We start from the raw sequence: 25970 nt of genomic DNA, 5'->3' as shown, positions 1-25970 counted from the left end.
ATCATGCTGTGACGGCGAGCCCAAAGCAACATTTGGATGGCTTCCTGACACAGAGGGCGAGATCCAGTGTCCCCCTGCTTGTTGGTGTATTTCCATGGCAACCTGATTGTCTGTCTGAATTAAGATTACTTGGTTGGACAGCCGATCTCTGAAAGCCTTTAGAGTGTTCCAGACAGCTCTTAATTCCAGGAGGTTGCAGAACTCTTTCCTGAAAGGACCAGGCTCCCTGAGTGTGGAGCCCATCTACATGAGCTCTCCACCCCAGGAGAGATGCATCCGTCGTCAGCACTTTTCGTGGCTGAGGAACTTGGAATGGTCGTCCCATGGTCAAACTGGATCAAATCGTCCACCACTGAAGAGAATTCCAAAAGCCGGTGGACAGTTGGATCACATCCTCTAGATCCCCGCAGCTTGAAACCACTGGGAAACTAGGGTCCATTGAGCTGATCTCATATGTAGACGTGCCACGGGCGTGACATGAACTGTGGAGGCCATGTGCCCCAGAAGTCTCAACATCTGCCGAGCCGTGACCTGCTGAGACGCTCAAACCATGGACACCAGGGTTGTCCACCCTTGCCTCGGGAAGATAAGCTCGAGCTGTCTGAGTGTTCAACAGAGCTCCAATGAATTCCAATTTTTGGACTGGAGTGAGATGGGCCTTGGGATAATTTATGATGAACCCCAGTAGCCCTAGCACTCGAATAGTCATTCACATGGACTCCAGAGAACATTCCTTCGAGGTGCTCTTCACCAGCCAATCGTCGAGATAAGGAAACACATGCACTCCCAGTCTGTGTAGCGATGCTGCGACTACAGCTAGGCATTTGATAAACACTCTGGGCGCAGACGCCAGGCCAAAAAGCAGTACACAGTACTGAAAGTGCTGTGTTCCCAGCCGAAATCGAAGATATTTCATGTGAGCTATAAGTATCGAGATGTGTGTGTAAGCATCCTTTAAGTCCAGAGAACATAATCAATCGTCTTCCTGAATCGTGGGAAGAAGGGTGCCGAGGGAAACCATCCTCAACTTTTCTCAGACTAGAAATTTGTTCAGGGCCCTTATGTCTAGGATGGGATGCATCCCCCCTGTTTTCTTTTGCACAAGGAAGTACCTGGAATAGAATCCCTGCCCTTCTTCCCCTGGTGGAACAGGTTCAACCGCTTGGGCCTGTAGAAGGGCGGAGAGTTCCTCTGCAAGTACCTGCTTGTGCTGGGAGCTGTAGGATTGAGCTCCCAGTGGGCAATTTGGAGGCTTGGAGTCCAGATTGAGGGTGTATCCTAACAGGACAATTTGAAGAACCCACCGGTTGGAGGTTATAAGAGGCCACCTTTGGTGAAAAAACATTAACCTCCCCCCAACCGACAAGTTGTTCGGTACGGACACGCTTACTGAGGCTATGCTGAACTGGAGCCAGTCAAAAGCCCGTCCCTTGCTGTTGCTGGGGAGCCGCAGTGGCCTTAGGTGCTTGCTGTTGACGAGAACGAGCACGCTGGGACTGAGCCTGGGAAAGGCTGCCGAGAAGCAGGAGTGCACCTACGCCTAGCATAGGAATAGGGAGCACTCCTCTTCCCTCCAAAAAACCTCCTAGATGAGGAGGTAGGAGCAGAAGACACCCGGCAGGAGAGAGAATCCATAGCATTATTGTGCTTCTTGAGCTGGTCAACTAGATCCTCTACTTTCTCACCAAAAAGGTTATTCCCCCCCCCCCCCCCCCAAGGCACATCCGCCATCCGCTGCTGGACTGAATGATCCAGGTCAGAGACACGCAGCCATGAGAGTCTGCGCATCACTATACCTTGGCCAGCGATCCTGGAAGCTACATCAAAAGTGTTGAACATACCCCTGGCCAGGAATTTTCGACACGCCTTCTGCTGCCTGACCACCTGGCGAAAAGGCTCGGCCTGCTCCGGAGGGAGTGCATCAACCAAGCTAGACAGTTGCCTCACCGAGTTCCGCAAGTGGATGCTCGTGAAGACCTGGTATGTCTGGATTTGGGCAGCGAGCATAGCGGCCTGATACGCCTTCCTCCCAAAAGAGTCCAAGGTTTTAGATTCTCTGCCTGGGGGCGCCGAGGCATAGTCCCTAGTGCTCTTGCCTCTTTTGAGAGCGGAGTCCACCACCATGGAATTGTGAGGTAGCTGAGACCTCATCAATCCAGGTTCCCCATGGATCCGATATTGGGATTCAGTCTTTTTCGGGATCACAGGATTAGACAGAGGGAATGACTAGTTTCACATAAGGACTTCCTTCAGTACATTATGCAAAGGAGCCGTTGCAGCCTCTCTGGGCGGAGAAGAATAATCCAGGACCTCAAGCATCTCAGCCCTGGGCTCATCCTCAACCTCCATAGGGAAGGGAATAGCCGCAGCCATTTCCCAGAAAAAGGAGGTAAAGGATAGACTCTCCGATGGAGAAAGTCTCCTTTCTAGTGGAGGGGAAGGTTCAGAGGGAATCCCATAGGACTCGTCAGAAGAAAAGTACCTGGGATCCTCCTCTTCCTCCCACGAACGCTCATCTTCAGTATCGGACAAGACATCTCTCAGAGCAGTCCGAAACTGAGCCTGCCTCGACGCCAAGGAACGACGTCCTCGATGGTGGTGCAGAGAAGTCAACGCCCGTCTGGACTCCAGCAAAGCTTCCTCCACCGTTGTCGAAGGGGAGTCGACCTGGGTGGCAGCCGACACTGATCCAGCAGGCGGCACTGAGGTCGGGGACCTCACCACTGGCGAAGGGCCAGATGCCGCTGCATGGTACGGAAGGCGCAAGCACCCCCGATACTGAAGCAGACTAGCGCAGCAATCCTTCCAGAAGCTCTGGAAGCAGGACCCTGATGCACTCATCGAGAGCCGCCATCGGACAAGGCTGCGGGGTCGGTAAAGAAGCCAGTGGCAGAATCTGTTTGGGCTCAGGAGCAGGTAACGGGCTGCCAGAAGACAGACGCATTGGCACCTCATGAATAGAGGGGGAACGATCCTCTCGGCGCAGACACTTCTTGGGTGCCGGCACCGTGTGTCGAAGGAGAACGATGACAGTGCTTCTTCGCCTTCACTCGACTGCCCGTCATCGAGACTCCTCGGTACTGCTGAGGACGTGGAATCTTCACGCCTCCTCGGGGCCGGGGGCCTGCATAACAGGAGGCATCGAGGCAGCTGGAGACCCACTCGATGCCTCACTGCTCCCAGTGCGAATAGGTCTTTCAGCAGCTATTACCTCTGCTCCCGATGTTGATGCTTCCCTCGAAGTCAATGTCAACGCCGCCGACCTAGGTACTGATGTCGAAGGACCGGATCGAGCTCCAAAAAGCTTTTCTCATTGGGCTTTGAGACGCTTGGTTCCGTTTCTTCATACGAAGACACAAACTACAAGCGGCTGGGCTATGGTTGGGCCCAATGCACTGGATACACCAGGCGTGGGTATCGGTACCTGAGATGGTCCGGTTGCACCGAGTACAACGTTTGAAGCCGCTGGGTGTCTTCGATGACATGGAAGGAAAAACGGCTTTGGTGAAATCAAAAGGGTGCAAAAAGAAGGGAACAACCCGACCGTGCAGCAAGGAAACTTTAAAAGGGGCAAAAATAAAGAAACTACAGGCAGTGTGTTTTTTTTTTCAAACTGTAGAATTTGAAAAGAAAATAAGGCAAAAAGCCACGAAATGAACGAAGACTCTTTCCTGAGCCTGAGAGGAGCGCAAGAAAAAAAAAAAAACACTCTACCACACCTCAACGCGGAGAAAAGAAAACTGAGGAACGTGTTCGCGCTACACGTGCGCCAGAAGATTCTGGCAAAACTTTTTAATATTTTGCTTGCAAAATGCAGATTTCTGGGCCGACGCGGACATCGACCCACATGTGAGAACAAGTAGCCTGCTTGTCCTCAGAGAACCACTCTTATCGAGCAGGCAAGGACTGTGAGTTTTTTGATAAGGCAGTAGTGGGAGGGCCAGTGTATGAAAGTAAACATGGCAAGGTCGGAGGCTGCCCAAACCTTATGGCTGAAAAGTAGAAAAGCCAGGGCTGTGGTTTGAGGGGTTTGTTTTGGAACTTACTGCTAAGTGTGAAGACGACTGGAGGGAACAACCTCACCTCAGAACTGTGAGAAAAAGGAAAAGAAGAAGACGGTGGGGGAAGAGCGAGGGCCACAAAAGAAAGAACCGTCACAGGATGGTTTCACGTTTCAATCACTGTGTATACTTTCTAGGGGTAGTTTGTACCTATGGTGCAGGCATCAGCATATTTTAAAAAGGAAACTTTGCATGGAGTTTTCCTTTGAAAATGAATTTGCAGGTCTTCAGAATCTTCAAGCTGCATGGGAAGTCTGAAAATTGTCTCCCCCTGAAATGTTAATTACACATTCTAACAACTGAAAAGACAGCTACCTAACTTATACTCTTCATCTTTTACCTCTAGGATGCTACAGGCCTAAGCAGTAGAGGGAAAAGTAGCATGCAGAAGAAAGACGTGACATAAAGATGAGGAAGGAGAAGAACAGACAAGACACCAGAAGCATCAACAATTGTTAAAAAAAAAAAGGTGGGAAAACGTATGAACATGATGCATTTTATTAAAGTATGAGCAGCATTCCAGACTGTTTTGTTACCTATAAAAATAGGAGCATCCTCGAACTGTGTTATGAGTAAAATGTTCTTGTGATTTCTCATTTCCAAAATCTTCAGAGGGATCTGACCACAACAAGTCCACATGGGTCCAAACGCAGGTGGCTCCTTGAACCTATCTAACTATAAAAGAAAGGAGTAGGTTATCACCAGTTACACAAGGCTATTGTGATATTTCCTTTTAACAGATAGGTTTAGATATTGACAATGAAACAATAATCATTCCGTGAAGTTCACTATTCAGACTACCAATTGGGCTCCAAGAATGAAGAGCTCAACTTTCCCCCTACAGATCTGAGTTTTTTTAAAGTAAGAGGTACAAGATACCCGGGTTGGAAGTCTGACAGGATTGGATAAGGATACAGCTCTAGGACCAGTTGGCTCAGGACACTGGACAGGAATACAGAGCCTCTAGAACTGGATAGCTCAAAGAGCTAGCTCACGGATACCAACTCTTTCATCTCTGATTTGGTGGAGGTTTGTTTCTTATGAGAAGAGTGGAAAGGTATTAAGGTTGTTTATAAGCAGGGATTTTTTTTGTTTGTTTTCATTTTCAAACTTCTCATTAAAAGCAACTTTCAGTAACTCAAAATTAAGGATGAGGTATAATACACTGAAGCAGCAAGACATGCCAAAATTGTGGTTCTAAATTGACAGAAACAGCTCTTCATACATCACAGAACAAAGCTATATGAAAACACCAGTCCTTCTTTTGCAACTATGCACTATATTGTATTTATGCCCTGCTTTATCAACCTTGAAGGTATGCCAAAACGGCTTACAGCAAGTAAATTAAAAAAAATTTCCTAAAATACTATATCCTATTTTACATAGAACGCAGAGATAGAAACCAAGACATCCAGGTTGGAACTTTCAGTTCCCCCAATATTTTACAAAAAACTCTGCCAAGACAGAGCTTTTGGAAATACACATGCTCGCCTGAATGTCATTATTGTATTTGCCATCACATGGAAAAAAGAGCCTGCCTCAGGTTTTCTACATCTGTAGGCACCTTAAAATGGCTGGCACCCTACAGCATTGATCCTCCCCATCCCCATACTCCCCAAATAATTAAGACCCCCTGAGCCCCCCAACACAACATCATCCATGCTCCTCTCGCCAAACCCCCATCAATCACTATCAGCATCCATCCCCGCATCCCCTCCAACAAAGGCAATCCCACCTTCCCTGGGTCTTGCAGGGGGTTTCCCTGTTTTCTAGAGGGGGACAAGAGCAATCCCCAGTTGCTCCTACCCCTTTTGGCAATGGGTTCAAAATGGTGGTGGTCAACCCCTAGCTGTAGTCTCGCAGTATTAACATTAAGAGTCAGGCTGCCAAATAATGTTTTTTATTTTGATGCTTGACCCCTAGCAGTACTACCACAAGAGTAGGGATTGACCACTGCCACTCTGAACCTGATGCTAGAAGGGGCAGGAGAAACTACAGATAGTTCCTGCTCCTCACTAGACACCACGAAGACCTGGGCAAGGGTTGGTGAGATGGGGGAGCTGGATGTTGATGTCTTGGGGGGCAGGGTAAGGGAATGGATGCTAATGTCATCACAGGATGATGTTAATGATGTCCGAAGGGGGGAGGGTAGGGAAGGTAAAGAAATGGATGTTAATGTCATCAGGAGATGGATATTAATGGTTTCACAGGTGCAGGGGAGATGAATGGATGTTCATAATGGAGAAATGAGGTCTTACCTGATAAATTTTCCTTCCAGTAGTCCTTCCCACTATTCCAGAACCTGTGGGAATAGTTGTGTCCAACCACCAGCAGATGGAGATACAGAACTGAAAACTGAGCTCAGACATATCGCTCTTGGCATCCAGTGCAGCCTCAAAAATGCTGCAACGTCCACCCTGCAGTGCCTGACAAACGTATGCAGAGTCGATCTTGCAAATATCTGCTGGAAACAGGTAGTCTCTGCCTAGGATGTTGCTGTACGCCTCGTAGAATAAGAAGCCCGCTTCCCCACAAGCAAATAAGCTGACTTTATAGTCATCTAGCAATTGTGGGCTTAGAAGCCATGAGGCCAAGCCTCTGCTTACCCAAAAAGCATAAACAGTCTGTCCAATTTGCAAAACTCATCCGTGAATTCCAGATATTTAATGAGGCCTCTACAACAGAGAAGTTTAAGGACGAATACTGAGCCTCTTTGTCCTCTCTGCCAAAGGAAGAAGCTCCACAGATTGGTTGAGATGAAATGCTGATACAGCTTTTGGAAGAAAGGAAGAAGAACTGTGCACAGGGAAATCCCTGCCATCCGAAAGGCAGACGAAAGGGATCCTGATAAGAGATCCCTATGTGCCGACCCAACAGCACAAGAAAACACTGTCTTAGGCATAAGATCTTTCAAGGGAGGCCTTCTGGAATGGCTCAAAGGAGGCTTCTTGAAGAGCCAAAGAACTAAATTCAAGGTTCCACTCTGGACACATGGCACTACGAAAGGAAGGCCGCAAAGCAAGCCTGCTTCCCCATAAAGAGTCAAATGATATGGGTGTGAGCCACAAGAGACATCATAAGTACATATAAGTACATAAGTATTGCCATACTGGGACAGACCAAATGCCATCAAGCCAGCATCCTGTTCCATAGTGGCAATTCAGGCTACAAGTACCTGGCAAGATCCCAAAAAAGTACAAAATATTTATGCTCTTATCTAGAATTAAGCAGTGGATTTTCCCCAAGTCCATTTTAATAATGGTCTATGGACTTTTCCTTAGGAAGCCGTCCAAACCTTTTTTAAACCCCACTAAGCTAACCACCTTTACCACATTCTCTGGCAACGAATTCCAGAGTTTAATTACATGTTGAGTGAAGAAAAAATTTCTTCGATTCATTTTAAATTTACTACTTTGTAGCTTCATTGAATGCCCCTTAGTCCTAGTAATTTAGGAAAGAGTAAACAGACGCTTCACGTCTCCTCTCTCCACTCCACTCATTATTTTATACACATCTATCCTATCTCCCCTCAGCCGTCTTTTCTCAAAGCTGAACAGCCCTAGCCACTTTAGCCTTTCCTCACAGGGAAGCCGTCCCATCCCCTTTATCATTTTTGTCGCCCTTCTCGGCACCTTTTCTAATTCCACTATATCTTTTTTGAGATGCGGTGACCAGAATTGAACACAATATTCGAGGTGCGGTCGCACCATGGAGCGATACAATGGCATTATAACGTCCTCAATTTTGTTTTCTATTCCTTTCCTAATAATTCCTAACATTCTATTTGCTTTCTTAGCTGCCGCAGCACACTGAACTAAAGGTTTCAATGTATCATCAACGACCACACCTAGATCCCTTTCTTGGTCTGTGACTCCTAACGTGGAACCTTGCAAGATGTAGCTATAACTCGGGTTCCTCTTTCCCACATGCATCAATTTGCACTTGTTCACATTAAACGTCATCTGCCATTTAGATGCCTAGTCTCCCTGTCTCGTAAGGTCCTCTTGTAATTTTTCACAATCCTCTCGCGATTTAACAACTTTGAATAACTTTGTGTCGTCAGCAAATTTAATTACCTCACTAGTTACTCCCACCTCTAGGTCATATAAATAAGTAAAAAGCACCGGTCCCACCACAGACCCCCTGGGGAACCCTACTAACTACCCTTCTGCATTGAGAACACTAACCATTTAACCCTACTCTCTGTTTTCTATCTTTTAACCAGTTTTTAATCCACAATAGGACAATACCTCCTATCCCACGACTCTCCAATATCCTCTGGAGTCTTTCATGAGATACGTTGTCAAACGCCTTTTGAAAATCCAGACACACAATATCAACCGGCTCACCTTTATCCACATTTGTTCACCCCTTCAGAGAAATGTAATAGATTGGTGAGGCAAGATTTCCCTTCACTAAATCCATGTTGGCTTTGTCTCATTAATCCATGCTTTTGAATATGCTCTGTAATTTTGTTCTTTATAATAGTCTCTACCATTTTGCATGGCACCGACGTCAGGCTCACCGGTCTATAATTTCCCGGATCTCCTCTGGCACCTTTTAAAAAACTGGCGTTACATTGGCCACCCTCCAATCTTCCGCTACCACATATTACTAACAATAGTTCCGTAAGTTCATTTTTCAATTCTGTCAGTACGCTAGGATGGATACCAACCGGTCCAGGAGATTTGCTACTCTTCAGTTTGTCAAATTGCCCCATTACATCCCTCAAGTTTATAGAGATTTCAATCAGTTTTTCCGACTCATCAGATTTGAATACCATTTCTGGCACCGGTATCTCTCCTAAATCTTCCTTGGTGAAGACCAAAGCAAAGAATTCATGTAATCTCTCCGCTATGGCTTTGTCTTCCCTGATTGCCCTTTTACTGAGGAGTCATCTAGCAGTCCAACCAGCTTCCTGGCTTTTTCTTACTTTTAATACCTAAAAAAAAATTTTACTATGTGTTTTGCCTCCAACGCAATCCTTATCAGCGCTTTGCGATTTGACTTGACATTTCCGTTATGCTGTTTTCTTGTTTATTTTCAGTTCAATTCCTTCTTTCATTTTCTGATGGATTTTCTCTTAGCTCTAATAGATTCCTTCACCTCACTTTTTAACCATGCCAGCTGTAGTTTGGTCTTCTTCCTCCTTTTTTAATAAGCGGAATATATTTGGCCTGGCTTCCAGGATGATATTTTTGAACAGCATCCCACACCAGATGTAAATTTTTGACCCTCGCAGCCACTCCTCTTTTTTTCATATTCTTTTCATTATACTCATAGTCTCCTTTCTGAAAAGTAAACGCTAACGTATTAGTTTTCTTGCGTATCTACTTACTCCAAAGCTCATATCGAATCTGATCATACTTATGATTACTGTTATCAAGCAGCCCCATCACCATTACCTCCCGCACCAGATCATGCACTCCACAAAGAACTAGGTCTTCTGTAGTCAGCCACTGAAACGGCCAAAGCCGCAACTGAACTTTAGAGGAGCCAACATCAATCCTTTCTGAAGGCTTACCTGGAGAAACACTAGAATGCGTATGATATGAGCAGAGAAGGGAGAAAGTCAGTCCTCGAATGTCCTCCACATCCTCGCATACTCCATGGATGCAGAGTGTTTCCAAGCCTGAAGCAAGGTAGCAATCACTGAATCAGAATAACCTTTTCATAAGAACATAAGTGTTGCCTTAATGGGTCATACTGAAGGTCCATCAAGTCCAGTATCCTGCTTCCAACAGTGGCCAATCCAGGTCACAACTACCTGACAAGATCCCAAAACAGTACAATACATGTTATGCTGCTTATCCTAGAAATAAGCAGTAGATTTTTCCCAATTCATTCTTAATAATGGCGTATTAACTTTTCTTTTAGGAAGATATCCAAACCTTTTTTAATCCCCTGCTAAGCTGCTTTTGCCACATTCTCTGGCAACACATTCCAGAGGTTAATTATTCAGTAAGCGAAGAAAATATTTTCTCTGGGGCATGACCAAGATGGCGACTTAAGCTGGTAGCATTGTGCCTGGACAAGAAAGTTTGCTGCAAAGGCCTCTCCAGTACTATGTAAGCCACATTGAGCCTACAAAATGTGGGATACAAATGTAACAAATAAATAAAGAAGCAATTTCCTGAATCACCATTACCTCCTGTACTAGATCATGCACTCCACTAAGGACTAGGTCTAGAATTGTTCCTCCTCTTGTTGGTTCCTGAACCAGCTGCTTCATAAAGCAGTCCTTGATTTTATCAAGGAATTTTACCTCACTAGCATGCCCTGTTACATTTACCCAGTCAATATCAGGGTAATTGAAATCACCCATTATTATTGTGTTGTCCAGTTTGTTAGCCTCCCTAATTTCTGATAACATTTCTACATCTGTATGTTTATCCTGACCAGGTGGACGGTAGTACACTCCTATCATTATCCTTTTCCCTTTTACACATGGAATTTCAATCCATAGGGATTCTGAGATGGGTTTCACGTCCTGCAGAATTTTTAGTCTAATCGATTCAAGGCCCCCCTTAATATACAATGCTACCTCCCCTCCACCAATTTGATCTACTCTATCACTGCAATATAATTTGTATCCTGGTATGACAGTTTCCCACTGGTTATCCTCCTTCCACCAGGTCTCAGAGATGCCTATTATATCTATTTTTTCATGTAGTGCAATATATTCTAACTCTCCCATCTTATTTCTTAGGCTTCTGGCATTGGCATATAGACATTTCAAACTATGTTTGTTGTTCCTATTTAAATCTTGCTCAGCAGTTGACAATGATAATGTGCATGCTTGAAAATCTGTCTGCTTTTTATTTAAGACACCTTGTCTACTAAGGGCATCCCGATAGCAAGGTTTGCATTAGAGACCAGTCTTCCCTGTTTTGGTGATATCTTTGAAAGATACCTTATTCCAAGCCCTTTCAATGGCTAAGCTGTAAGACCAAAGGGGCACAGATCTTCCATGAGCACCAGACCTTGCTTTGGTAGGCCATATACCTGAGGAAGACGGGGAAGATTCCCATCCAGCAGTTGGAATCAGGTCCATGTACCATGGCCTCCGCAGCCAATCCAGGGCTACAAGAATTATCTTACCCCCCGGTGCAATGCAATCCTTTTCAACACATGGCCTATCATAAGCCAAGGAGGGAAGGCATCAATCCAGGTTCTTTCCAATGGCTAAAGAACTTGGGCACTTTGTCAATCCTTTTCGTCGTCTTCAAGTACAGAAGTGGTGAACCCCATCAATCCACTACCAGCTGAAAAACCTGGCTGGATAATTCCTATTCTCCCAGGGCCAAGGAGTGCCTGCTGAGAAAATTCACCTCCACATTCAAGGATCCAGCAATATGAGCTGCCAACAGAGAAGATTTTTTTCCACCTAAGTGAGACCACCTTACCACCAATGATTGGCTGTAGGTCCTGCCTTGCTTGTTGATATAAGCCATTATCATTAAATTGTCTGAGAAAACTTGGATCAGGGCCTCCACCAGAAAGGAGGCAAAGTCATGTAAGACATTCTGCACTACATTGAGCTTTAAGTGTTTTATCGACCACAGATTCCTGTTCCATCCAGGTGCGCTGTGCCAGATGGAACTTGAAATGAGCTCCCCAATTTGACTTGCTGTTATCTGTTGTTACCACCTCCTATTGTGTTATCGGACAGGGAGCTCTGGCAGTCAAATTCCTGGGCAACAACCACCAATGCATACTCCATCTGGCAACCAGCGTCCTGTAATGGACACATATGGCATCACTTCCATCACCGCTGTCACTGACCCCAGAACCTGAATGAAGTCCCAGACCATGGGCCTGCCTTGACTGAGAAGACAAATCTGTTGAACCAGTTTCGACCTCCTGTGTTCCATGAGGAAGATCCTCTCCCTTGCTGTGTGTCGAATAGAATGCCCAGATACACCAGCGTCTGCGATGGAGTTAGTCTACTCTTCTCAAAATTGTTCACCCAACTGACTGTAGAAGATGTACAACTTTGTCCATCACTGCCACGCTGTCAGATAGGATGACACATGAATGAGCCAGTCGTCAAGATATGGGTGAACTCTTGATTTTCTGGTACTGAAGGAAGGCCGCCACCACCACCACCATAACCTTGAAAACATTCATGGTGCCATGGCGAGAGCGAAGGGCAAAGCCCTGAACTGAAAGTTACAGCCCCAACTCTACAAAACGTAGATACATCTGATGCAGCGGCCATATGGATATATGCAAGCATGTCTTCTTGAGATCAAGGGCAGTGAGAAATTCTCCGACTTGAACTGAGGCCATCATTGTTCTTACTGTTTCCATGCAAAAGCAGTGGTTTATACCTTTGAGATCTAAGGCCGAACGAAAGATGCCTTCCTTCTTTGGGACAATGAAGTAGACATAATACCTGCCTTGTCCCTGTTCAGCCTGGGGAACTGGAACAATGGCCCAGAGTAGCAGCAAGGAATCTACAGTGGTCTGAACCTCAACCACCTTGGTTCCCTTTCAACAAGGAGACTGTACGAAGAGAGGAGCGATGGGGTGGGAGAAACTTGTAATCTTCTGTAAGAATATCCAGAACCCACTGGTCTGACAAGATTTTGGCCCACACCTTCCAAACCTCCTGAACACATCCTCCCACCAGAGGAAGAGAAGAGTGGACCACTCCCACATCATTGTGAAGCTCGGATGACATTGGGCACTCTAGCTGACAGAGTAAGACTTCCTGCCCACATGAAAGGAAGATTGGTGAACCTGAAATTGGGACCTCTGACCACATTGCAGATGACCAGGCTGGTACCGTCTGTTGTCTTGAAACTGAGATCGAGAGCCCCCTGAAGACAGACAACCAGAGTATTTAAGCTTATCTTTGGGCAACCGCTGCGGCTTAACTTCCCCATTTTTTCACCAAGTTACTAAGATCTTCTCCACATAGCCACTTGACCCAAATGAGAAGTTAATTAGATGTAAGTAACTTTGATGCTGCATCCACTGCACAATGCCGCAACCAGAGTTGCCAACGTGCTGTGACAGCCAAAGACTGCAGGCCTTAACTTCTAACGTGTCATAAACAGCATCTGCCAAGTAGGCCAACCCTGCCTCCAGCTAGGCATTACGGTGACCATCTTGTGTTGCCGACTGCTGATGCCACTTCAGGTATGTTCTAGCTATGAACAAGCTGCACACTGTCACTTGAAGGCCCAAAGAGGCTGTTTCAAAGACTTGTTTCAGCAAGCCTTCTAACTTCTCCACAGGAAAATGGGGAGAGGAGAAGGGAGGGAAGAAGTAAATTCACGGGGCACCAGCGACAGGGATCTGAAGATCTCCAGATATGACTCTGCAGACTCAAGCCACCCGCAAAGCTCAACTGGAGACCAGCTGATCAACTGGACCAGGAGAAAATCACTCAGAACCAGAGGCTGAAAAGTGTGTCCATCTACATGCTGGAGACAGAAAATACTGAGGAGCTAGACTGGATGCCAAGAGAGATGTCTCTCAGCTCAGTTTTCTGTTCTCTATCTCCACCCGCTGGTTGATGGACACAACTATTCCCACAGGTTCTGAAATAATGGGAAGCTACTTAATAGAAGAGGGGTTTGGGGGGGTATAGATGTTATTGTGAAGGGGTTTGGGAGTAGGGGAGAGGGTTACATTGACCTCTGCACTTGTCCCTTCAAGCTGGCACATATGTACACCTCCAGGAAGGAGTAAAGACCAACGTGGATATTTTTTGGGCTACAGGTGTGTTCCCCTTGTAAAATGGGAATACATGTGTAGATGTTCAGCTTACCCAAACAATGCCTTATCCACACTCACACCATGTCCTCTTAAAATCTGTACATGGCATAAATACAAACAGTAGCTTTCCAAAACTGCTATTTGATTGTGCAGCTGATCTACATATTTAAAAGTTGCTATTTACATGTATAGATGCTTTTAAAATTGCCCCCAATACGCAGATTAATACAAAATAAACATAATGACTAGCTCATAACCTGATAATCTCTAATGAGTGCCTTAAGGAAGCCATATACTTAGTAGCAGGGCTGCCGGGGAAGGGGGGGGGGGTAAGATTCCCAAGCTCAGCCTCAGCAAGGATTCCGGAGGCAGGCAGAAGGTTCTGCTTCCTTGGTCTCTCTTCTGTTCCTGTGTATCGAGACCCGGGTCCCAACACAGGAGCAGGAGAGTAACAAACTGAGGAAGAAGCAGACACAGGAAGGCAAGGGGGGGAGGTGCGGCAGCGGCAACAGCTGCAGCAGCCCTGCCCTGGACCCAGCTGTCTCTCGGCAGCCCTGCCTAGTAGTATGCAAAGGATTCAATAAATGGACAAAATATTAGAACTCACCCCTCTCAACCATTTGTTTCTTACTCTTTTCAACCCCTTCTCTTCCATATCTACTCTTTCCCATTTTGTCCTTCCCAGTTCCAATTTTGCCCACTGCTGTGGTAACATATAGCAGAGTCAAACACCCTCCCTCTCATGACTTATTGCAGCCTTCCAGGGACCATTACACAGTGGAGCAGCTGGCAACAGGAACCAGAGGGAAAGACATTCACCCATAGCTCCAAGGCTCCATGGGTTCCAGACAGATTCCCTCTACTGCTGTTCCTAAGCTGTGAATTTTCCTTGATCCTTTCCCATAATCCTCTCCCAGCAGTAAGTCCATCCTCAGTGAGCCAATGAGCACATACAGACCACCAGTGTTTTTATACTGTGTTCAGTACATTATTTCCAAAACCCTCTAAGTCCAATGCAGCTAATATGGACTTAGCGTGTTTTGGAAATAAGCTCTTCAATTTTAAAAAGCATTTTCTGTATGTAAAGCCCATTTATATGCAAGAAAGGGCTTTTATAACATTCAGTGACCACATACACATGTAAGAAGCAGGTACATGGAAACTGTGTGCCTACTTTTATATGATCTGTGTGTACACTTTCCTGGGAGTGTAACTTGGGTAAAACAGAGGCACAGCTGCAATGCCTATGTATGTTTTATAAAGAACATGTGTTCACAGAGCACATGCACAAATTTATACCTTTTTCAGAGTATCTGTATTTCTGCATTGCCAGGGATTGTTCTGGGAGCCTATTTTATAAATGCAATAGGCACCTCTTGCTGACTTTATAAAACAGGCACTGTCAAGCTCACATAGGCGTTCAGTTATCAAATAAGCTGTGAGATATGCTGTGCTCCTTGATGTACAATGACACAATGTCAACAGTCCTCATTTAGGATGCAGGTGCCCCCTGGCTGATGTGTGGTGTCATAGGTGTCTTGAGCACTGACATGCAATCCAGTTCAGAGAAGAGCAAGAGCAAAGCATCTTGTGCTGCATTGCATTACGTCAGTCAATGTGCCTATTGATTAGGTTATAAAGGTCTAAAATGTTGCTACAGGAGTGGGATGGATAAAGACCGGCTTCTCTGTATGCTGGCATGATTGCTGGGGATGTAGAGTAGGTAATAATATAGTGATAGAAGGATGCAGACTAAAGATTATATAGATGTTAATTGTGCTTGTTGATTTTTCTACACATGTATACCTTGCCAGTCAACAGTTCCTGGTATCCAGCACCTTACTAAATATTAGCTGTTCATGTGTGTTAAATGCTATGGTTTTCTCCATTGATTTCTATAGGACTGCACTTTCTTGTTATTTTGTGGGAGTGAACGTAAACAGAAAATACACTTTTTTTTTAGTTTTTGATACTATAAAAGATGTGGCAGGTATTTGAACATAAATATTTAGAGCTCATCAAGCTGCGCTAGCAGCTCTGAACAGCAATGCCGAAGGAGCCCATTCAAAGTGAGTGGGCTTTGTTGGCATTAATGCCAGGGAGCCGCTAGGCATTCAGTAATCTGCATTTGTGAGCAGACTGTGTCGGGCTGCTTGGAAAACACAGCTCCCTGCTTGTGACCCTAATTCTTGTGCTGCACTGGTTGAGTGATCAATTTTTGAATTATTTTGTTCTTATTTTGTTATACTGGGGCATTTTTTTGTGTATATTGGCAACTTTGTGGAATCTATTTAATTTGTTCTAATATGTAGAGGAAGGAAGTATTTAAATGGGAACCCTTGACCATAGCCAGGCATTTAGTAATTTGCATTTGTGAGCAGCCTGTGTGTCAGGCTGCAGCTGATTGGAGAAGATAGTTCATTGCTTCTGAGCCTGTTTGTGCTGCACTGGTAAGTAATCAATTTTTGATATACTCTTTTGTTCTTACATTGTTATACTGGGGCATTTTTTTGTGTATTTTGGCTGTTTAGTGGGGTCTTTTTAGTGTTTAACAATTTATGACAAAGCATAAACTCATAAACAAGAGAAAAATGTAAAGCATCAAAGGTCCATGCAGAAATTAGCATAACAGAAGGCATACACGTCAAACTTTTAACAACATTAATTCCAAATCCTAACTCCACCCTCTTCCCAAGCGCCCAACTCTCCCACCTTCCTCCTCACCACCCTCACCCAACTCCCCCCCTCTGTATAATGAACCAGTACATCAAAGGCTGCAAACCTCTCTCCCCACCAAAAGCAAAAGTAGGCACCAAGAATGGAAGGAGCATGTATCTTGTACCCCTTCCACAAATCTACGAGGTCCCAACCTCCGCAAGTTCCCATATAAGCAAAATAGAAAAGCGACATCCTCGGGCCTCTAAAGGTCCAGGCAGGCCACCCTCAAAATGCACTAGCTCACAATACATTCGGGACCATACCCCGGCCTCAGGGAGACAAAGTTTGCAGGTATTGTGACCAAATCTGTTAATATCTTCCTTTCCTTTTTGGCAAGCCTCTAGAATCCCTGGCCTCCCATATTGCCAGAAGATGGATTTGATTTCTCCAGTGCCAAAAATTAGGAGGATCAGAGGAAGTCCAATAATGCAGAATACACTTCCGCGCTACTAGACATGGAGTGGAGGAGTGGCCTAGTGGTTAGGGTGGTGGACTTTGGTCCTGGGGAACTGAGGAACTGAGTTTAATTCCCACTTCAGGCACAGGCAACTCCTTGTGACTCTGGGCAAGTCACTTAACCCTCCATTGCCCCATGTAAGCCGCATTGAGCCTGCCATGAGTGGGAAAGCGCGGGGTACAAATGAAAAAAACAGAGGAAAAACAAGCACCAAGTTCAGTCCAAAATCACTGTATCGAAGGGCACACCCAGAGGGCACGGATAAAGGAATTGTCCTCGGTAGTGCACTTCACACAAAGAGGTGACGGGGCTTCCCTCACCCAAGTGTGTTTGAGCACAAGCCCTCAAGAGGACACGGTAGTAGCTCTCCTGCAACCAGGTGCACCTAGTAAGTGCGGGGATCCCTCGTATGTTGGTAACCAAAGCCCAGTCCATTAAAATCACACCCCAAATCACAAGCCCACCTCTCCCATACATCTTGCAGGTCCCTAGAATGATCCAACCCCAACAAGGCCATATAGGCTCCCGAAACACTAATCTCACTCTCAAAGCTGGTATAAAAAAACCCCTGCAATTTCACTCCCATGCACTGTTGAAGCTAAGGCGCCGCTAAGGAGGTCACATAGTGCTTAATTTGACAATAGGCAAAATGATTTCCCCATGCTACCCTATTACTTGCTATAGCACTTCATAAGAAAAGTACCCTCCTCGCCCAACAAATGCTCTAATTTAGTCACTCCCTGACACTCCCATAACCGAAATATAATACTATCCTGACCCGGCAGAAAGGAAACATTCCTCCGAATTGGCAGCTAATCTGTCACCATAGAATCACCCCCAGGCTCCAGATCAAAACCCGCCAAACAGGCCGCAAAGGGGGAAGCAACAGTCCCCTCCTCTATACTGATGAGGTATCTGAGAGCTGGCGTCATGCAGTAAAGAAAAAAAAAGGAAAAGGAAGCATAATGGACCCACTCAATATCTAAAGGTGTGAAATAGGATCTCCCATGCATCCAAGTCCCATAGATAACAGAGGAGACGGGCCAGATTGTAGATGTAAATTAGGCATTCCCAATCCCAACCCCCCATTCAAGAGAGAAAACTTAACTTGGGGTCTTCGATAAGCCCAACAAAATTTGGTGATCAAGTGAACCAGAATACGATAGTCCTTTCAAAGGTGATAAAGTGGAAGTGTTTGGAGAATGTAAAGCCACCAAGGCAGTATCACCATACTGAGGGCTATACATCCCGTCAGCGACAATGGCAGATCCCTCCAGCTGTCCAAGCACCGTTGCATGAGTTACATTAAGAGTATAGATGGAGGGAGCATCCACTGCCAGTTGTATGCCCATATAAATAAAATGGGAATCCTTCCACCGCAAAGGAAACCGAGAATCCCACCGGCGGCCAAACTGTTCCGAAGAAGGAACAGCCTCTGATTTTTCCAGATTCAGGTGAAAACCTGCATAATCCCCATATTCACTCACAATTATCAGCAAAGCCGCCAAAAATGCTGCGGCTGAGATACATGGACCAGAATGTTATCTGTGAAAGCTGCCAAATTAAAATGGTAGGGGCCACACCATATCCCCCGGACATCTGGCAATCCTTGTATATCATGAAGCAGGGGTTTCCAAAGTTAGTATGAATAACAGGGGGGATAAAGGGCACCCCTTACGTGTACCTCATACAATGGGGAAAAAAATCTGACTCAGCTATTAAGAAGAATTTTAGCATGAGATGAGGAATATAGGGCTCTCACCGCGGACACAAAACGTCCCTAGAAACCATAGGCCTCCAGAGTAGCAAAAAGGAACTCCCAGTTCACACAATTGAAAGCCTTTTCGGCATTGAAGCTGATCAACAGAGGGAATATCATTTCTGTCGCGTTGATCCAAGGATACTAATATCCTCCAAAGGTTTCTGCTACCATGTGGCCCTTCACAAACCCCACCTTTGCATCATGAATTAAGGCAGATAAGATCCACGCAAGCCTGTTGGCCAAAATCTTTGCCAGGATTTTCACTTCAACATTTAAAAGGGAAATACACCTAGAAGAACGAGAAAGAAGATCTTTCCCCGGTTTTGGCAAGACCACTATCCGTGCAGTGTTTTGCTCCGGCGAAACAGCCTCCACCTCCACCATAAGAGGAAAACATTTGCAAGAGGCGACACCACCACCTCTTCTCCCAACAGTTTATAAAATTCCATATGAAAACCATCCTCTCCTGGGGCTTTTCATTAAGGGGCTCTGCTGAATCACGACAATCACCTCGTTAGGATGAATGAGTGCATTTAAACTCTCCAACTCAGAGGCCTCAAATCTAGGTAATACCTGGCCATCCAGATACAAATGGCCATCCAGCCCTTCATCCAGATGAGAGGCATAAAGCTGTTGATAATAGTGCTGAAAAATTCTGCAGATCTCCATGTCAGACCGGACTCTGTTCAGTTGGTGTTTTAAGTTCCAATACTTGCTTAGTAGTTTCTTTCTGCTGAATCAAGTGGCCAGAAACCAGCCTCCCCCCTTATTACCAAAGCGAGAGAGACAATATTCATAATAAGCTAACGGACTTAACTGCTCTGGCATGAAGCAGTTCATTCAGTGCAGCCTGGGTTTCCAGAACTTGTTGCCTATGAGCCCCGAGATGGGACTTCCCATAATGTTGATGATCGTACTTCAACTGGTTCTCTAAATGCAAGATCTCTCTATTTCGGGTTCCCCAAATACGACTGGCATAACTAATAATCTCCTCCCTAAGGACTGCCTTGGCGGCACCCCAATGAATCAAGGGGTCATGCTCATACTCCCCATTATGATTCTTATAATCCCTCCAGCATTGTAAGGGCTTCTCTCAAAACCCCACACTATAATAGTGTGCAAGGGGAAAAACCCATCTAGAACCAGCCCCCTGGGCCCCAGAGGGCTGTCAATCCACCCAAACTTGCCATGATCCAAGATCATGTAGGAAACTATTTCCGTTCGTGAGATCTCAGAAAACAGAAATGCAGAAAAAAGGAGGGAGTCAATACGGGATTGGGTTGAGTGGGCCCAAGAGAGGTGGCTATAATCCCTGTCAGTCAGGTGGAGCACCCACCAGATTAAACTGTGACTCCTATTCACAGTCTCCTTCCTAGGATTACTACTACTACTACTACTATTTAGCATTTGGGATTTATCAAGGTCAGAGTCCCAAACTGAGTCAAAGTCTCCACCTACTACTAAGGGATAAGTACTATAGGTGAGCAAATGCCTGGTTATTCGCCTGTAAAACCTTCTATCAAAAGTACTGGGGGAATAAAGACTGCACAGCACCATCTCTCTCCTTGCTACCGACATCCGACTAATTACATAATTACTCTCCAGATCGGGAAGCAATCCACCACACCTTTACGAAGAATAGCTACCCCACCCTTCTTCCCCCTAGCAGGGGCAGCTATACACTCCCCAACCCTCCATTGTTTTAACTTTGCAGTCTCTGAAGCTGACAGAGCATTTCCTGCAGAACAGCCATGTCTGCTTTATTAAGCTGGAGCTGATGCAATATCTGATACCTCTTAATGGGGATGCCATAGAAAAGAGGCATGCGAAAAGGATCTATAAATAGTAAAAATTGGGAGGCTGTCCTAGTCTACAGCCTCCCCCAAAACCCTCCAAACAGGCCTGTTAAAAGACGCTTGCCTGGGCAGATGCTCAAAAAACACTCACTTTTCTGAAACCCTGAACATTCCACCCCACCCACCAAATCCCCATCCCCCTCCTCCCTACCCCGACCCAAACAGACACCCAAAGAAATCACAGACCCCACATAGTGGGCAGTCATATAAAACACCTACCCCCCAAAGAACCCCCGAGCCAACCAAGGTATGGCTAAGCCCCCAATCCCCATAGGGAGGCCACTCTTCATAAGGAGGAATATGTCCATTCACTGCTGAAGTGGGAGAAAATAAACACTCGGGCTTCCCCAACCTCCCTCCCCACCAACTCCTTCATATCCTTCCACTCCAGCCTAGTCACTGAGATTGCACCAAAAAAAAAAGTGTCAACAAAAATAAAAAGTACAAAAGTATTGGAGGAGTAGCCTAGTGGTTAGTGCAGTGGACTTTGAGCCTGGGGAACTGAGTTCGATTCCCACTGCAGCTCCTTGTGACTCTGGGCAAGTCACTTAACCCTCCATTGCCCCTGGTACAAAATAAATACCTGAATACATGTAAACCGCTTTGAATGTAGTTGCAAAAACCTCAGAAAGGCGGTATTATCAAGTCCCATTTCCCTATACTGGGACAGAACATGTCCATCAAGCCCAGCATCCTGTTTCCAACGGTGGCCAATCCAGGTCACAAATACCTGGCAAGATCCCAAAATAGTACAAAACATTTTATGCTGCTTATCCCAGAAATAAGCAGTGGGTTTTCCCCAAGTCCATTTTAATAATGGTCTATGGACTTTTCCTTTAGGAAGCCGTCCAAACCTTTTTTTAAACCCCACTAAGCTAACCGCCTTTACCACATTCTCTGGCAACGAATTCCAGAGTTTAATTACACGTTGAGTGACGAAAAAGTTTCTCTGATTAGTTTTAAATGTACTACTTTGTAGCTTCATCGAATGCCCTAGTAGTTTTGGAAAGAATAAACAGACGCGTCACGTCTACCCTTTCCACTCCACTCATTATTTTATAGACCTCTATCATATCTCCCCTCAGCCGTCTTTTCTCCAAGCTGAAGAGCCCTAGCCGCTTCAGCCTTTCCTCATAGGGAAGTTGTCCCATCCCCTTTATCATTTTCGTCACCCTTCTCTGCACCTTTTCTAATTCCACTACATCTTTTTTCAGATGCGGCAACCAGAATTGAACACAATATTCAAGCTGTGGTCGCACCATGGAGCGATACAAAAGCATTATAACATCCTCATTTTGTTTTCCATTCCTTTCCTAATAATACCTAACATTCTATTTGCTTTCTTAGTCGCTGCAGCACATTGAGCAGAAGGTTTCAACGTATCACCAACAAAAACACCTTGATCCCTCTCTTGGCACGTGACTCCTAACATGGAACCTTGCATTATGTAGCTATAATTCGGGTTCCTCTTTTCCACATCCATCACATTGCACTTGCTCACATTAAACGTCATCTGCCATTTAGACGCCCAGTCCTAGTCTCATAAGGTCCTCCTGTAATTTTTCACAATCCTCTTGCGATTTAAAAACTTTGAATAACTTTGTGTTGTCAACAAATTTAATTACCTCACTAGTTACTCTCATCTGTAGATCATTTATAAATATGTTAAAAAGCAACAGTCCTACCACAGACCCCTGAGAAACCACACTATCTACCCTTATCCATTGAGAATACTGACCATATAACCCCTACTCTCTGCTTTCTATCTTTTAACCAGTTTTTAATCTACAATAGGACACCTAACTCCTATCCCATGACTCTCCAATTTCCTCTGGAGTCTTTCATGAGGTACTTTGTCAGACACCTTTTGAAAATCCAGATACACAACATCAACCGGCTCACATGCTTTAGAAATGATAAGTAGTTGTAGTACGTTTGTTCACCCCTTCAAAGAAATGTAATAGGTTGGTGAGGCAAGATTTCCCTTCACTAAATCCATGTTGGCTTTGTCTCATTAATCCATGCTTTTGAATATGCTCTGTAATTTTGTTCTTTATAATAGTCTCTACCATTTTGCACGGCACCGACGTCAAGCTCACCGGTCTATAATTTCCCGGATCTCCTCTGGAACCTTTTTTAAAAATTGGCATTACATTGGACACGCTCCAATCTTCCACTTCTTAAAGATAAATTACATACTACTAACAATAGTTCCACAAGTTCATTTTTCAATTCTATCAGTACTCTGGGATGGATACCATCCGGTCCAGGAGATTTGCTACTCTTCAATTTGTCCCATTACATCCTCCAGGTTTATAGAGATCTCATTCAGTTCCTCCGACTCGTCAGCTTTGAATACCATTTCTGGCATCGGTATTCTCTCCCAAATCTTCCTCGGTGCAGGGAATTCATTTAATCTCTTCACTATGGCTTTGTCTTCCCTGATTGTCCCATTTACCCCTCGGTCAGCTAGCAGGCCAACCGATTCTTTTGCTGGCTTCCTGCTTTTATAACACCTAACAACATCTTTACTATGTGTGTTTGCCTCCAGTGCAATCTTTTTTTCAAAGTCTCTCTTTGCCTTCCTTATCAGAGCTTTGACTCGACATGCCTTATGCAGGATTTTTATTATTTTCAGTCGGTTCCTTCTTCCATTTTCTGAAGGATTTTCTTTTAGCTCTAATAGCTTCCTTCACCTCACTTTTTAAGTCTTCAGTCCTCCTTTTTTAATACATGGAATATATTTGGCCTGGGCTTCCAGGATGGTATTTTTGAACAGCATCCAGCTTTTTTTTTCACCGTTCTTCTTATTTTATCATATAGAGGCTCATTTTCAAAGCACTTAGCCTTCCAAAGTTCCATAGAAACCTATGGAACTTAGCTTCCCAAAGTGCTTTGAAAATATGCCTCATAGTCTCCTTTTTGAAAGTTAAACGCTAATGTATTGGATTTTCTGCGTATATTTACTACAAAGCTAATATCAAATCTGATCATATTATGATCATTGTTATCAAGCAGACCCAGCACCCATTACCTCCCGCATCAGATCATGCGCTTCACTAAGGACTAGGTCTAGAATTTTTCCTTCTCTTGTCGGCTGCTGTACCAGCTGCTCCATAAAGCAGTCCTTGATTTCGTCAAGGAATTTTACCTCCCTAGTATGCTCTGATATTACATTTACCCAGTCAATATCAGGGTAATTGAAATCACCCATTATTATTCTGTTGCACAGTTTGTTTGCGTCCCTAATTTCCTTTAACATTTCTATATCCGTCTGTTCATCCTGGCCAGGCGGACGGTAGTATACTTCTATCACTGTCCTTTTCCCCTTTACGCATGGAATTTCAATCCATAGTGATTCCAAAATGTGTTTTGTTTCCTGCAGAATTTTCAATCTATTTGATTCAAGGCCCTCCTTAACATACAATGCTACCCCTCCACCAATTCGATCCACCCTATCACTACATTATAATTTGTACCCCGGTATGACAGTATCCCACTGGTTATCTTCCTTCCACCAGGTCTCAGAGATGTCTATTATATCTCATTTTTAATTTAGTGCAATATATTCTAACTTTCCCATCTTAATTCTTAGGCTTCTGGCATTCGCATATAGACATTTGAAACTATATTTGTTGTTCCTATTTACATCATGCTCAGTACTTGACAGTATTAATTTGCAATCTTTTGTCTGATTTTTATTTTTATTTAAGGACACCTGATCTACTACAGTCTCTTTTGCAGCCTCACTATTGGGATACCTTATCTTCCCTGTTTTGGTGATAACTTTGAAAGATACCTTATCCCGAACCATGCGCTTTTGACCAACTCTCAGCCTTCCCCCAGTTTCTAATTTAAAAGCTGCTCTACCTCCTTTTTAAATGCTGATGTCAGCAGCCTGGTCCCACCCTGGTTAAGGCAGAGCCCATCCTTTTGGAATAGGCTCCCCCTTCCCCAGAATGTTGTCCCTAACAAATCTAAAGCCCTCCTCCCTGCACCATCATCTCATCCACACATTGAGACTCCAGAGCTCTGCCCGTCTCTTGGGCCCTGCGCATGGAACGGGTAGCACTTCAGAAAATGCTACCCTAGAGGTTCTGGATTTGAGCTTTCTACCTAAGAGCCTAAATTTGGCTTCCAGAACCTCTCTCCCACATTTTCCTATGTTATTGGTACCCACATGTACCAAGGCAGCCGACTCCTCCCCAGCACTATCTAAAATCCTATCCAGTTGATGCATGAGGTCTGCCACCTTCGCACCAGGCAGGCAAGTCACCAGGCGATCCTCAAGTCCACCAGCCACCCAGCTATCTGTATGCCTAATGATTTAATCACCAACTTCAACAATGTCCTAACCCTTCCCTCCTGGGCAGAACTTGGAGACATATCCTCGGTGCCTAATGATTGAATCACCAACTACAACAGCTGTCCTAACCTTTCCTTCCTGGGCAGAACTTGGAGACATATCCTCGGTGCAAGAGGATAGTATATCCCCTGGTGGGCAGGTCCTGGCTACAGGAGTGCTCACCAGGGTGATGCTCTCCTTCTAGGAGACCTCCCTCCTCCAAGGTAGCACAAGGGCTCCCTTGGAGGAGGTAGCACCGGCTATTAAGTTAGCCCTCCCCATCCGCTGAGGGTGAGGCATCAGCAAGATATCACAGGCTGCTGGTCTCCATCACAGGCTCCTCAAGGCCAACCCAGTTCATTGATTTCTTAAAGGTTGAAATGAAGAGCAAGAAAGAGAAAAAAAGTTAAGGGGGGGGGGGAAGAGGGGGCAGCCTCCCAAAATATATGTACGCATCCACCAACAAAACAAACAACAGAAAGTGATTCTAGACTTCCAGCTCACCGACTCGGTACCAATTCTTGAACACCGAAAGGCACAGCTTCGAGAGCAAGACCACTCATAAAAGCTTGCACAGTGTCCATGGTCTCAAAAATCTGCACTCGATTTTGAAGGTGGATGCGCAGGCGTGCAGGATAAAGCAAAGCAAAACGAATGTGGTTTTCAAAGAGTTTAGTGTATAAAGGCACAAATGCCCTCCGCTATGCCACCACATACACTGAGTAATCCTGAAAGCACAAATTTTTTTTTCCCGTTGTTGGAAAGAGCTTAACCTTTGCGCAGAACCTGTGAAATGAGTGACTTATGGACGAAATTCAGCAGCTTTATTATTACCGCTCTAGGACGCTCATTCACCAACTGTAGGGACTCCAATCTATGGGCCCGTTCCACTCACATGGGCCCATGACGCACAGGGAGGGCCAGTTCTCTGAGGAGCCAGACTTCAGTAAATCCAATTCTGCATCTTTGATAGATTCCGGGAGCTGAACAAAACGCAGATTGCTCCTCCGGGAACAATTCTCCAGGTCCTCCAACTTGTCCC

General features: G+C 45.1%; 1 protein-coding gene across 1 annotated transcript in view; it reads right to left on the bottom strand.

The window, feature by feature from the left end:
• The window catches only part of LOC115470365 (serine/threonine-protein phosphatase 2B catalytic subunit beta isoform-like), a 137404-nt gene that overhangs the window by 68628 nt on the left and 42806 nt on the right, over positions 1-25970 (bottom strand). The window contains 2 exon segments of the mRNA XM_030203467.1: positions 4598-4697; positions 4700-4736. Of these exon segments, the coding sequence (XP_030059327.1) occupies positions 4598-4697; positions 4700-4736 (137 nt within the window).

Source organism: Microcaecilia unicolor, chromosome 5, assembly GCF_901765095.1.
Source record: "Microcaecilia unicolor chromosome 5, aMicUni1.1, whole genome shotgun sequence".
Lineage (NCBI taxonomy): Eukaryota > Metazoa > Chordata > Amphibia > Gymnophiona > Siphonopidae > Microcaecilia > Microcaecilia unicolor.
The sequence above is the reverse complement of the archived record's forward strand: the minus strand, read 5'-3'. Positions and strand labels throughout refer to the sequence as shown.